The following is a 13,116-nucleotide window of genomic DNA, read 5'->3' on the forward strand; positions in this document are numbered from 1 at the left end:
CCCTCCCACACATACACGCGTGTGTTAACAAAAGGTTAAGCCCCATCATGGTCTTGTAGCGGGCCCTTAAGCAAAGATCATTTGCATGCCCTTATTGTTGGCCGTGTACTAAAGAACTCCTCGTTAGTCCCGCCCACCGGGGGCCGCTGCCTCGGTCCCCTGAGGACACCTGTCCCTCAGGGCCGGCTGCCATGGCGACCGCCCAGACACGTGCGGTGGCGGGGATCCAGGTTCGCTCTGCCCTCATCCCTGCTGTACCATTTATGTCAAGTGAGCACAAGTCGCGCACGCACGCACGCACGCACGCACGCACGCACGCACGCACGCACGCACACACTCTTGTGTTCACTTCTCGCTCCGTGGTAAAGACAACAGGCTATCGATCACCATTATTGATCAGGGTACCTTATGACCCGTGCGATCACATGACATCATACCTCAACAGATGCCACCGTTTCACTCCTGGAACACCGGAGGTCGTATCAGTTGGGATCAATAAAACAAATGACGTGTTGCATCATTAAACCCCTCCAAATCTATCAGAGGTGTAGAGCTCCGCATTGACACGAGGGGTGGAATAGTTAATTCTCAGGAGACCTTAAACCGTCCTCAAATCTCAGTCTAATGCCCGGGATTGAGTGCTTTATGAACCCCAGACAGGTCGCTGTATTTATACTGCTCCGTATGACTTTATGATCGCTCAGCAATCGGTGTGAGAGCCGCGCTGACGGAGTTCATGATGCACACAGCGAGCGGTGTGGCCTGCTCGACGCCTGGCGTATTAGCTGCACTGTTAGCATGTTAGCATGTGTGCCACTCCGTCCACGTGTTAGCATGTGTGCCGCACCACCGTCAGCGCGTCAGCATGTGCTGCACCTTTAGCGTGTTAGCACGTGTGCTGCAGCGTTAGCGCGTCAGCTTGTGCTGCAGCGTTAGCATGTTAGCGTATGTTGCTGGACCGTTGGCGGGTTAGCATGTTAGCGTATGTCACTTCACCATTAGTGTCAGCATGTTAGCGTATGTTGCTGGACCGTTGGCGGGTTAGCATGTTAGCGTATGTCGCTTCACCATTAGTGTTAGCATGTTAGCCTGTGAGCTGCGCCGTTGGCGTGGTGGCTTGTGTGCCGCTCTGTCAGCGCGTGCTGCCCCGTTGCCGTGTGGAGGGCATGGCGATGCCGCATGGGAGGGGCGACGTTGCCGTGGTGACGTACCCGGGGCGATGAGCGGCGGCGCGGCCGTCACGTTGTTGTTGTTGCGGCTCATGTTGATGGCGCGCACCTCCGGCTCCGCCTTCTTCCCCGCCTCCGGAGGGCCGTCCGCGAGCCCCGCCCCCTTCCCCACAAGCCCCGCCCCCGCGGCGGCGCCCTGGGGACAGGGGTTGCGGATCATGGAGGCCGGCTGGATGGGCACCGGGCCCTGCTTCAGGCTGAGGGCCTGAGGGCCCATGGAGGCCCCCTGCTGGCCCCGCATGGCCAGGTTCTGGACCTGGTTCTGGACCTGGTTCTGGAGAGGAGCGGGAGCAGGAGGAGGTTAAAGGTCATCCCAGGCTGAAGGCAGTCAGGGACTTGTTTTAACGCCAATGCTTAGGGGAAGCCATTTTCTCTTCGTGTATTATTACCATTAGCATTGTTGTGCAAGAAGTCATGATATATTTGTAACCTTACGCTCAATTTTGAGGGAAATAGCAGAGAAATAGCAGAGAGAGGCACAGAGAGACTGAGACAGATGTAGGCCGAGGGAGAGAATAGAGATATACAAGTATAGAGAGAGTAACAGTGTAGTCTGCTAGACAGAATCTTCTTGAATTATTTGCCTTAGGATTATTATGCAAGAAATCATGACGCTTTGTACTCTTATACTCAATATTGAGGGAACTTGCAATGCAAATATCCCCAATATGTTTCAATGAGTTCACTGAAATCGGACTTTGGTATTCTGTGTGATGCAATGCCCTCTAGTGGCTGAGCCACGTTACTACAAGTTCAAACGAGTTGAATCCCGTGGAAATCAAAGTGGTATCACAACGTCACGTTTACAATATTTGACAGTAAACAGCACTATAATAGATTAACATCAATCCATATCTTGCAAACCAAGGAATACGCATTCCTTAATAATTTGCATACATCGCGATGGATCTGCATCCGTAATTTTCGGATACCCCATAATATATATGCAAATATGTGCTCGATTCAGATGGGCTCAGGCAATAAGAGGCAATTCCTTTCCAAGGAAACCAATCCGTCTGTTTTTTTAACGTAAATAAATCTGAATAAAGTCACGTCAACAGGTATGAGTTCAAATGCAGCGCGCTTCGTTTGCTATATATTGTGATACCCAGTAATGCGTGCCACTGTACCCAGTAATGTATGACACTATTCCCGGTAATGTGTGACACTATTCCTATTCAAGCCAAACAGAAAGTCCTGTTACAGCAAGCCCTGTGACTGATTGGTCAGAAATGATAATCAGCCAATCAGAAAAGCAAGCTCTTTAACTCAATTGGTCCGAGACGCTGATCAGCCAATGGTACGCGCCCACTAAAGTAACCTCAGTTTCTGATTGGCTGAAGCCGGTCCATGTGTTGCGCTGCCAGGGGACACGGTACCTGGCAGGACTGCGCGGAGCTCTCTGATTGGACAGCCGTTACCGTGGCAGTGGGTGTGAAGATGAGCTGAGACGACAGGGGGACAGCTCGGCCCAGGCTCCTGGCAACCTGCTACACACACACACACACACACACACACACACACACACACACACACACACACACACACACACACACACACACACACACACACACACACACACACGCGATTGAAGTCTTTCCTTCATGGAATGTATTTGGTGTATGCTTACAAAGAAATGGAAACATTAGAGAAATGGTACACTATGAATAAAAATGGAAAAGGAAGGAAATAGTTGTTCAGTCAAAGCCCAAGGTGCGAAAGTATTAAAAAGCAAGAAATCAAATATAACAAAATCGATGAATAAATCAAAAGGCCTCGATGGAGGAGACCCATTTCATCCTGTCCCCCGAGAGCTGGACGTAGTGAATCCAAAACGGCGTGATACTGACTCCATCACTGGCCAGCCTCTCAAACCGAACCTATTACAGCACGCCAGTACCTGTAATTCAATATCAGGTACTGGAGTGCATGAGTGCCTCACTTCAGAACAAGTAGCTCACACCCCGACAGCACTCAGTGAGTGCGTTGAGTGTCTGTGTGTGTCTGTCCGTCTGTCTGTGTGTGTCTGTGTGTGAGTGCGTGCGTGTGTATGTGAGTGCGTCGAGTGTCTATGTGTGTGTCTGTGTGTGAGTGCGTGCGTGTGCATGTGAGTTCGTCGAGTGTATGTGTGTCTGTCTGTCTGTCTGTGTGTGTGTGTCTGTGTGTGAGTGCGTGCGTGTGTATGCGAGTGCGTCGAGTGTCTATGTGTGTGTCTGTCTGTCTGTGTGTGTCTGTGTGTGAGGGCGTGCGTGCGTATGTGAGTGCGTCGAGTGTCTATGTGTGTGTCCGTCTGTCTGTGTGTGTCTGTGTGTGAGTGCGTGCGTGTGTATGTGAGTTTGTCGAGTGTCTATGTGTGTCTGTCTGTCTGTCTCTGTGTGTGTGTCTGTGTGTGAGTGCGTGCTTGTGTATGTGATTGAGTCCAGTGTCTATGTGTGTGTCTGTCTGTGTGTGTCTGTGTGTGAGTGTGTGTCTGTGAGTTTGTGTGTGTGAGTCTGTCCGTCTCCATGTTGCCTTAACATAAAGAGAGCCGGCTGCACCACCACATCAACGTCTGTACATCGGCTGAACGGGCATCGCCTGCACATTTCACACGCGGCGTCATGCCAGCCGTAAAGCCCGCGGCTTTGACAGGCGGCACATGAAACCTGACGCCCGTGTGTGCGTGCGTGTGTGGGTCTGCGGGCCCGGGAGCTAAGCGGGGGCTTCGAGCGAGTGGCAGTGGGAACAGAGAGGCGCGTGTCAGACGCTGCCAACCGCGCCACACTGCGTTAGCGGAGCGGTTAGCCCGCCCGCTAATGAGACAGCCTCCGTCTGGGTCCGCGCTGTAAGAGCCAGCAGGACGAGGGAGGGGGGGGGGGGGGGGGGAGTGAGAGAGGGGGGGGGGGGGGGGGGGGGGGAGAGGGGGGGGAGAGAGAGAGAGAGCGAGAGCGCGCGAGAGAGAGAGAGAGAGACGTCAGTGGTTAACCACGCCGAGCTGTCGGGACGGGGATAAAAACACACTAACGAAGAAAGGGAATATTAAAAACATATGATGTTGCCGATGGAGACGGGGGCGTTTAAAAGTAACGACGGCCTGCTCCGCTCGGAAGGGGTTTTTCTCTCGTTAGTTGTTCTCGCATTCAGATCTTTAATGTTTGCGTTTAAAAACATAACCCCCCCTCAGTACAGCGACGCATCGTTCACGGCGTTTGGGTTTTTATCCCAACGCTAACAAACAGCGGGGAGGGCGGAGGGCTTGGCAGGAAGGACAGACGGACGCACGCATCAGGCCTCAAAGGCTAACAGTCGGTCAGTGACTGAGTGAGCGGGTCTCACCATCTGGGCGCAGGCACAGGGGGAGGGGGGGGAGTGAGTGAGTGAGGAACTGAGTCAGTGAGAGTATCTCACCATCTGTGCACACAGGTACATCTGTGAGTGAGTGAGTGAGTGAGTGAGTGAGTGAGTGAGTGAGTGAGTGAGTGAGTGAGTGAGTGAGTGAGTGAGTGAGTGAGTGAGTGAGTGAGTGAGTGAGTGAGTGAGTGAGTGAGTGAGTGAGTGAGTGAGTGAGTGAGTGAGTGAGTGAGTGAGTGAGTGAGTGAGTGAGTGAGTGAGTGAGTGAGTGAGTGCGTGTCTCACCATCTGAGCCCGCAGGTACATCTGTGCCTGGCTGGCGGTGAGGGTGGTGGGGTTGGACGGGCTCCCGAGCAGCACGGCCTGCTGGGAAATACTGGTGGGGGCGGAGCTTACACTCTGGGCGCGGCTGATGAGCTGGGCGGCGCCAGACGACGTGGTGAGGTTGATCTGGGGGGCGGAGTCAGAGACGGAGGAGGGTTAGGAGGGTTAGACGGTGAGAGGGTCGAGGCTGAGCGAGATGATCGCTCCTCTCCTCACTTACTCATGTGTTCATCCTCCGTGTATTCATGTATTCACCAAGCACTTTAAGCTGTGACGGGCCAGGTAAGATAATAATATACTTTATTTGTCAGACAGGTCTGAAATTTGTTTTACGTCCATTTTGTTGCTCCATTGTGACTTAACACATGCATGTAACACTAATTGTCCGTAGTGTACATTGTAGGGCATTACATCACACACCATAAACAGAAAACAGAAAAACACAAACACATGGAAGACAAACATGGAGGTCCCTTCACCTTCTCCTTGATCTCGAGGTTGATTCAGTGTTGAGCATGTGGATTGATTGATGCACAAAAAGAGTGTTTCAGTCTGATCTTGTTAAACGTGGGTACTCTGAATCTGCATTTTGATGGTAACAGTTTGTATTCTTTGTTTGCAAAAATGCCGATTCTCAACGCCTCTAACGTGCGTAACGCGTGCAGTGAGGCCTCACCTTCAGATCTACTTTATTCATCCTTAGGGCACTGAAACAGTCATGCAAAATACCCCCTAATTCTTAAACTAGACCTGAAGCGTCCTAACTAACTACAACACGCCTGCTAAAATAAACAAACAGCAGAGAGAGGTCGAGAGAGACGAGGACAGATGTTTGCCGAGAGAGAGCGGAATCGATCCAGGGATGGAGAGAGTAACACTAGACAGTCTGGGTATCCTTAGGGACAGAACTGTGAGACAGCAGCAAGCACAACAAACAGGGCTGACATCATCACAGCTGCCAGAACGCTTCTTCCTAATTGGCCGAGGCTCAGAACACCTGGCTCGAGAGAACGGAGAGACGCCATTGGCGGAAACCCGCGTCGCATGAGGCAATGTTGGGATGGATTCATGTCAATGTTCCAATGGAAGAAATGTGGGACCTTTCTAGAATAAAGAAGTGTCTGTTGTTTTTTTTAAGTAATCAAAGGTATTTCAGTACACACAGTGTGTACTGCTTGCTGTTCACTGTGAACTGATTATCCTCTCACTGACCCAGGTTCTGTTTAACATCTGAAGGCGTCCTATTCTGACCATAGTCAACATTGGTAACGTGCGGATATGGTGCTGCCAGATGGTGATTTAGTGCTGTGATGTAGCAGAGTTGTGATATTACTGTATACATGTCATGGAATTAAGAGTAGGAGGAGGAGGCCAGCTTCATAAGGCTCCCCCCCCAGGGAGGAGAGGGGGCTCAGGGCCCCAGAGAGGGGCCTGAACCCCCTCCAACTCACCGTGGTCTGGGAGGAGGCCCCCTGCTGGGACGAGGTGCCGTTCTGGGAGGAACCCTGCCTGCCAACCGCCATACTGGCCTGGTGTACGGTAGAGAGAGGTAGAGGTAGAGGGAGAGACAGGGGTAGAGAGAGAGAGAGAGAGAGAGAGAGAGAGAGAGAGAGAGAGGTAGAGGTAGAGGTAGAGGTAGAGAGAGAGACAGAGACAGAGACAGAGACAGAGACAGAGACAGAGGTAGAGAGCGAGGGGTAGAGAGAGGTAGAGGGAGAGAGAGAGAGAGAGACAGAGACAGAGACAGAGACAGAGACAGAGGTAGAGAGCGAGGGGTAGAGAGAGGTAGAGAGAGAGAGAGAGAGAGAGGCAGAGACAGAGAGAGAGAGGCAGAGAGAGAGAGAGAGAGAGAGGCAGAGACAGAGAGAGAGAGGCAGAGAGAGAGAGAGAGAGAGAGAGGCAGAGAGAAAGAGAGGCAGAGAGAGAGGCAGAGAGAGAGAGAGAGAGAGGCAGAGAGAGAGAGACAGAGACAGAGACAGAGACAGAGAGAGAGAGAGAGAGAGAGAGAGAGAGAGAGAGAGAGATGGACAGAGAGAGAGACAGAGAGAGGCAGAGACAGAGAGAGTCAGAGAGAAAGAGAGACAGAGGCAGGGAGAGAGAGAGCGAGAGGCAGAGAGAGAGAGAGAGAGAGAGAGAGCAAGAGCGAGAGAGAGACCAAATAGATGATGAAAAGAACAGGAAAAAGAGGGGAGCGATGGAGAGGAAGAGAGAGAGAGAGAGTTAAAAATAAAGCAAGGTTCCTTTGAAGCTTCTCCCAAATGATTACCAAGGTATGTGCTGCTTCGCATTTATAATGAAGCAGCCTTACTTTACTGACTAGTGATATCATTCTAATATCTAATTTATAAAACCTTAGGAGGGAAGGAGGCCGTAGGGTGGAGTGAGTGAGTGAGTGAGTGAGTGAGTGAGTGAGTGAGTGAGTGAGTGAGTGAGTGAGTGAGTGAGTGAGTGAGTGAGTGAGTGAGTGAGTGAGTGAGTGAGTGAGATTAAAGCATGGATGTACATGTGTGAATGAATGTCATAAATCATAGCAAATATCTTAACGAGTAACGGAGAGATATCAAAGCGATATCATAAAAGTGCTTGATAATCAGTGTGTGTACCTGCAGGCTCTGAGGCTCTGAGGCTCTGTGTGTGTGTGTGTGTGTGTGTGTGTGTGTGTGTGTGTGTGTGTGTGTGTGTGTGTGTGTGTGTGTGTGTGTGTGTGTGTGTGTGTGTGTGTGTGTGTGTGTGTGTGTGTGTGTGTGTGTGTGTGTGTGTGTGTGTGTGTGTGTATACCTGTAGGCTCTGCAGCTGGGCGGTGCTCAGGCTGTGCATCAGGTGCTGCTGCTGCGCGGCGTACATCTGCTGCAGGTACTGGGCAGCGGTGTTGGGCTGCCGGTGCAACGCCTGCTGGATCACCTGGAGCACAGACAGACAGACAGACAGACAGACAGACAGACAGACAGACAGACAGACAGACAGACAGACAGACAGACAGACAGACAGACAGACAGACAGAGGTGAGGCCCGGGGCATCGCACCACAGACCGGGAGCGGCCCACGACAGACCTCCAGTACCGAGTGTCTCCCCGATATACTCAGCACTCAGCATCGTAACTACTAATAGCACTTGTTCTTATTGAAGGGTTCCGTTACGATGACGGCAATGTATAGAGATCATTGACATTTATAATCTATAATTAGGATAACACATCTGCATTCTTGGCGTTCAGCGTCATTGCAGTTTGTCCGACGTGGTCGCTGTAACGCACGCAGGTCGGGTTCCGACCATGCCGACTGACCAAGTACAAGGAAATAAACAAGTACGTGTTTAAAGCAGTGGGAAGGATCCCAATCCCGTCATCTCCAATCTGCTACAAAATCCAATAGATTCCCAGAGAGTCTCAAACCACGAGGACCTGAACGGTGTGATGGAGGGGGGGGGGGGGGGGGGGACAGAGCTTCCCGGGGCACCCTTGGTTCTGAATGGACGGACCTGTATCTTTGTCCTGAGGGAGGGGGGGGTTGTGACTGGGGGGGGGGCATGAGCAGAGGTGCAGTGTGCGACATACAGCCCCGCTATATGACACACAACACATCTCCTATAGGGCTAGACAAGAGATGGTATCAGGAGACCCCCTCCTGCATATAAACAGGTTATTACAGGTTCAGACGGAGCGGTTCCACGCGCCCGTGTCGAGTTAATCCCTTCCACTGGCTGCAGCACCTCTCTTTGTTTGACTGACAGCCCTGGCCCGGTTACCGGGGCAACGAGAAGGAGACGCATCGGCCTAACCTCTCGGGGAGGAGACAGGACCGGGGGGGGAGGGGGGGGGGATTCGGGGTCAAAGGTCAATGAAATGCCTGCTAATCTTCCTATTGGTTCTGGCGGAGGGGGAGGGGCTTTGTGTGGAAGGGGATTATTCCGGATCATGTGACAGTGTCAAAAACAGTTCTCCCTGACAGCCAATCCCACGCCAGAGGGGCTGTCCCGACCTGGAAGAAGATAATGCCGTGTGGAGGAGGGGTCATCGAGGGGTCAACCCGAGCGCTTTAGTTGAAGGCGCGTGGGGTCGCGGGTCGCTGGGACTCCGTCGTCGAGACTCAAGTTGCACTCCCAACTGATTCGGTTGATTGGCAGGTCAAGCTCTTCCGAACGCCTTGGGTTGGTGTTATAAAGGAGGGGCGGTAGACCGGGGTAAATCGTAAAGGGTCAACGGACTGCATTTATTTAGAGATGTTCTAACCGGTGGCCACTCAAAGCGCTTCACAATATGACCAAACATTCACCAATTCATGCACGCATTCACACACCGACGGCGGAGTCAGCCACGCAAGGAGACAGCCAGTTTCGTCTCGAGCAGTTAGGGGGAGGTGTCTTGCTCGGGGACACATCAACACTCAGCTAGGAGGAGCCGGGGATCGAACTAGCGACCTTCTGGTTACCAGCCAACGCGCTCTACCTCCTGAGCCACATGCCGCCCAGGTCTAAGGGCTACCCTGCCTCCCTGTGCGGGTCGCCTGCGCCCCGAAAACAGCACCAGAACCAGGGGCAGCGCAGTCTAGTGGGAAGGAAGTACGACCGTCGGAAGGTTGTGAGTTCGAAACCCTCCCGAGTGTGTCTGCGTACCAGAGCCAGATGCCCTACCAGGCCGCTAATGAATCACATTAATTATTCAAACGTGTAATCCGAGTCCCATTGGACCAAAGGCGTCTGCTGAACCACGTGGTAGCACAGCGGTGGGGACACTGAAGCCAGTACCCAGCTGACCTTTGCACCGCCTCCACCACATCACCACATGATGAGCCCAGGCTGTGGGTTAATGAGTGACACGAAAACACATTTCCCCTAAAGTTGTTTCGATACAGATACCAGTATCGGAAATTCCCCTGATACTGCTTAAATTGCAGTATCGGTATCGCTCTATGCGCCGAGCCGATACGATCACATGAGTAGCTACTTCACTACACTAACATCACAAACACGTGCGGTGTTATGCTGCGTTCGTTAACGCCCGGAGGCGGGAAAGTCCAAATGGGAAACGCGTCATCTCTGACCTACATGCGATCGAGCTTCCAAGTCGGAAAAACATGGATGCTTGTGACGCTCGATAAGAAGTTTACAAATGTATTCTCATCAAAGATTACAAAAATGTAAATTATCTAGTTCAAAAAAAAAATATGTTGTCTACAGTTACAGAACCGACTGCACTTTGTCGTCGTCGTAAGAGAATCCTTCAATAAGAACCAGACTGCTATAAGAAGGTATAATGCTCGGTTCTGTGTCGGTATCTACTCGTCCGATACTGAGGCTCAGGAGAGGCGTACCTGAACAGTCTGGCGGTCTGAGATCCCGCTGTAGACGGAGATCTGAGGCACGGCCTGTCTGGTACTGGTGCTACTGGGGAGGACACTGGTGCTGCCGCTGGTGGTGCAGGCGTGGCCCGCGCCAGCCCCAGTACTCCCAGTGCCACCGCTGCTGGAGGCGGCGGCGGCGGCGGTGGTGGTGGTGCTGGAGGCGGCGGACGGGGGCGGTGGTGGGGCTGGTGCTGGGGGGGGCGGTCCGCCGGTGCCGGCCATGGAGGGGGGGGCAGCTGGCTCACTCTCCATGGTGCCCTCGGCTCTCCTGACCTTTGAACCCCGGCTCTTCTGAATGGCTCTCCTGTGCCTGTCGGGGCCGAGGGAAGAGGAAGAGGAAGTGAGTGAGAAGGAGAAGAAGAAGAAGGAAGAAACCAAGACGGCAGCGATTGGTAGCATACGCTTCAATCCATTGCATTGCAAAAAAAAATCCCTTTTTAAAATCAACAACTCCTCCATGACACCATAACGACCAAAACGCAAGCTACAGAGCCAGCTAAGAGCTGTGTTTCAGACCTGGCAGTGCATGCTGGGTAATCTGGGTTAAAGGGCCCCCCCCCCCAGCAGCCCAGAGCACGGATGGCCTTTTAAAAACACACGTCAGCTGTCCCGGCGGCGGGCCAAAGCAGAGGCCTGCGAGGGAGGCGCGTTGGGGGATGAATGGAAGGGGAGCCCGCCGCTGGAAGAGGGGTTAGGAAGAAGAGAGGAAGAATGTGGTCCTGGAGTCCAAACCTACACCACAGCGCAGATGGAGAGGACTTGATGGAGGCCAGGGGGGGGGGAGGGAGAGAGCGAGAGCGAGAGCGAGAGCGAGAGAAGCAGAGAGAGAGAGCGAGAGAGAGCGAGAGAGCGAGAGACTAAGAGAGAGAGAGGGAGCGAGGGGAACTGAGAGAGACAGAGAGAAACCGAGAGAGAGAAAGACAGACAAGCACTAAGAGAGAGAGATAAAGCATGAGCGAGTGAGAGAAGCAGAGAGAGAGAGAGATTGAGAGAAACTAAGAGAGGGATAAAGAGGAACTAAGTGATATGCAAGATAATGGACAGATAAAGCATGAGCGAGTGATTCAACCAGAGACGGAGAGAGAAAGCGAGAGACACAAAGCAAGTGTTTCAGGAAGCCCAGCGGCTGGGAGAGAGTGGGAGAGGGAGTGAGAGGGGAGCGCGTGGGAGAGGGAGGAAGGGAGGCAGGGGTTCCTGCCCCCCAGGTTCACCGTCCGGGTGAAGGGAGTAGTGAATGCGAGCGTCTGTCCGTCAGGCTGCCCTCCTCCTGCCTGTAGGACTGCGCTGCCTCAGCAAGCTGGTTTGCATTTCTCTTTGTACATGTGTGGGAGTGTGAGGGAAGTAATTAGGCCGAGGGAGGGAGGGAGACGTACGTCCTCCTTCCCCTCATTACCGTGGAGATTAAGAAGCAGGGGCCCGGGCTGAATGGCTTCAAACCAAACCAGCAGCAGATAGGATCTGCCTCCTCTGGTGGAGCCACGCCAGGGTCTAAACCAGGGAACCCTGAGCCAAGACCGGCTCTAAACCAGGGAACCCTTAGCCAAGTCCTGCTCTAAACCAGGGAACCCTTAGCCAAGCCAGGGTCTAAACCAGGGAACCCTTAGCCAAGCCAGGGTCTAAACCAGGGAACCCTTAGCCAAGTCGGGCTCTAAACCAGCTAACCCTTAGCCAAGACCGGCTTTAGACCAGCTAACCCTTAGCCAAACCCTGCTCCAAACCAGTAAACCCTTAGCCAACCAGGATTTAAACCAGTGAACCCTTAGCCAAGCCCCGCTGTAAACCAGAGAACCCTTAGCCAAGCCGTGCTAGAAATCAGAGAACCCTTAGCCAAGCCAGGTACTAAACCCGAGAACCCTTAGGCAAGCCAGGGTCTAAACCCGAGAACCCTTAGCCAAGCCGGGCTCTAAACCAGCCAACCAAAAGTAAACAACACGGCTCTCCTGAGAATCTAGGAAAACAAACAGCTTTAGAATTCTTGTAATTCTAGTTTCAAGCCTCAAGTTACTCAGAACCAGTAATAAATTGTTATACCTTTTAAGATAATCAAGGACCAAATAGCGGGAAACAAAGTGAACTGTTCTAACATAAAAACTGAGAAGAAATATCTTGTCAGACAAAAAACAAGCATACATTGCCTTGATTTAAGATATTTGATCTTACCTAGATTTCAATCTTTGCAGCGAGGACGAGACAAGACGGCAGGAAGTGAAGAACCCAGTATGGTAACATGAGAACTCGGGACGAAAATAACCGCGGGATGCAATAACCACAAACAACAACAACAACAACCGCAAAACAACAACAACACAAGCAGAACCAGAAGACGGAGCAAGCTGTACCCTAGCGTGCCGATTTCACACCCGACAGAGCCCCTTCTCCCCGGTCCGTCTGGTTGTTTGGTTGTTGGGTAAACAAGCGGCCGTCTCTCCGTTTGGTATGAGCTCAACATGTCCGCTGGGTTTGGGGTGTAAATAAAGCCTTCCTGCCCGCGCTCCCGAAGGCAGCAGCAGCCGCACCAGAGGCCGTTGACACACACATTGTGCCTCGCCATGAATGAAAAGCAGAGATCTCTCCAGAGATGCCGTCCAATGACCCCTTCTGTCAGCGTCCCTGAGAGAGCACCCATTCATTCATTCAGCAGCCTTGAGGAACCCCCCCCTCACTCACCCCTCACCCCCTCCTCCTTCCCAAGGCATTCACCCCCCCCTCCCCCCTGCCTCCCTCATCACCTTCTCTACACTGATGACCCTCCAGCTCAACACCAACACTTAAAAAGGTAAACAACAGTCTCCCTCCCTCCAGCGTGGGAGGAAGACTCGTCACCATGACAACGCAGCATCACGTGGCGCCTCAGCGGCACCAGAACCCGACAACGCCGAGTGACGTTCCGACA

The 13,116-nt window shown here is 52.6% G+C and overlaps 1 protein-coding gene across 1 annotated transcript in view; it reads right to left on the reverse strand.

Moving 5' to 3' along the window:
• LOC130402270 (polyhomeotic-like protein 2) overlaps positions 1–13,116 on the reverse strand; it is a 42,734-nt gene that overhangs the window by 18,027 nt on the left and 11,591 nt on the right. Inside the window, exons 2-7 of the mRNA XM_056606414.1 lie at positions 10,194–10,533; positions 7,662–7,784; positions 6,335–6,412; positions 4,845–5,009; positions 2,609–2,719; positions 1,212–1,503 (exon numbers count right to left, since the gene is read on the reverse strand). Of these exons, the coding sequence (XP_056462389.1) occupies positions 1,212–1,503; positions 2,609–2,719; positions 4,845–5,009; positions 6,335–6,412; positions 7,662–7,784; positions 10,194–10,533 (1,109 nt within the window). The remainder of the gene's footprint in view (positions 1–1,211; positions 1,504–2,608; positions 2,720–4,844; positions 5,010–6,334; positions 6,413–7,661; positions 7,785–10,193; positions 10,534–13,116) is intronic.

Source organism: Gadus chalcogrammus, chromosome 13 (assembly GCF_026213295.1).
Source record: "Gadus chalcogrammus isolate NIFS_2021 chromosome 13, NIFS_Gcha_1.0, whole genome shotgun sequence".
In the NCBI taxonomy this organism is placed as follows: domain Eukaryota; kingdom Metazoa; phylum Chordata; class Actinopteri; order Gadiformes; family Gadidae; genus Gadus; species Gadus chalcogrammus.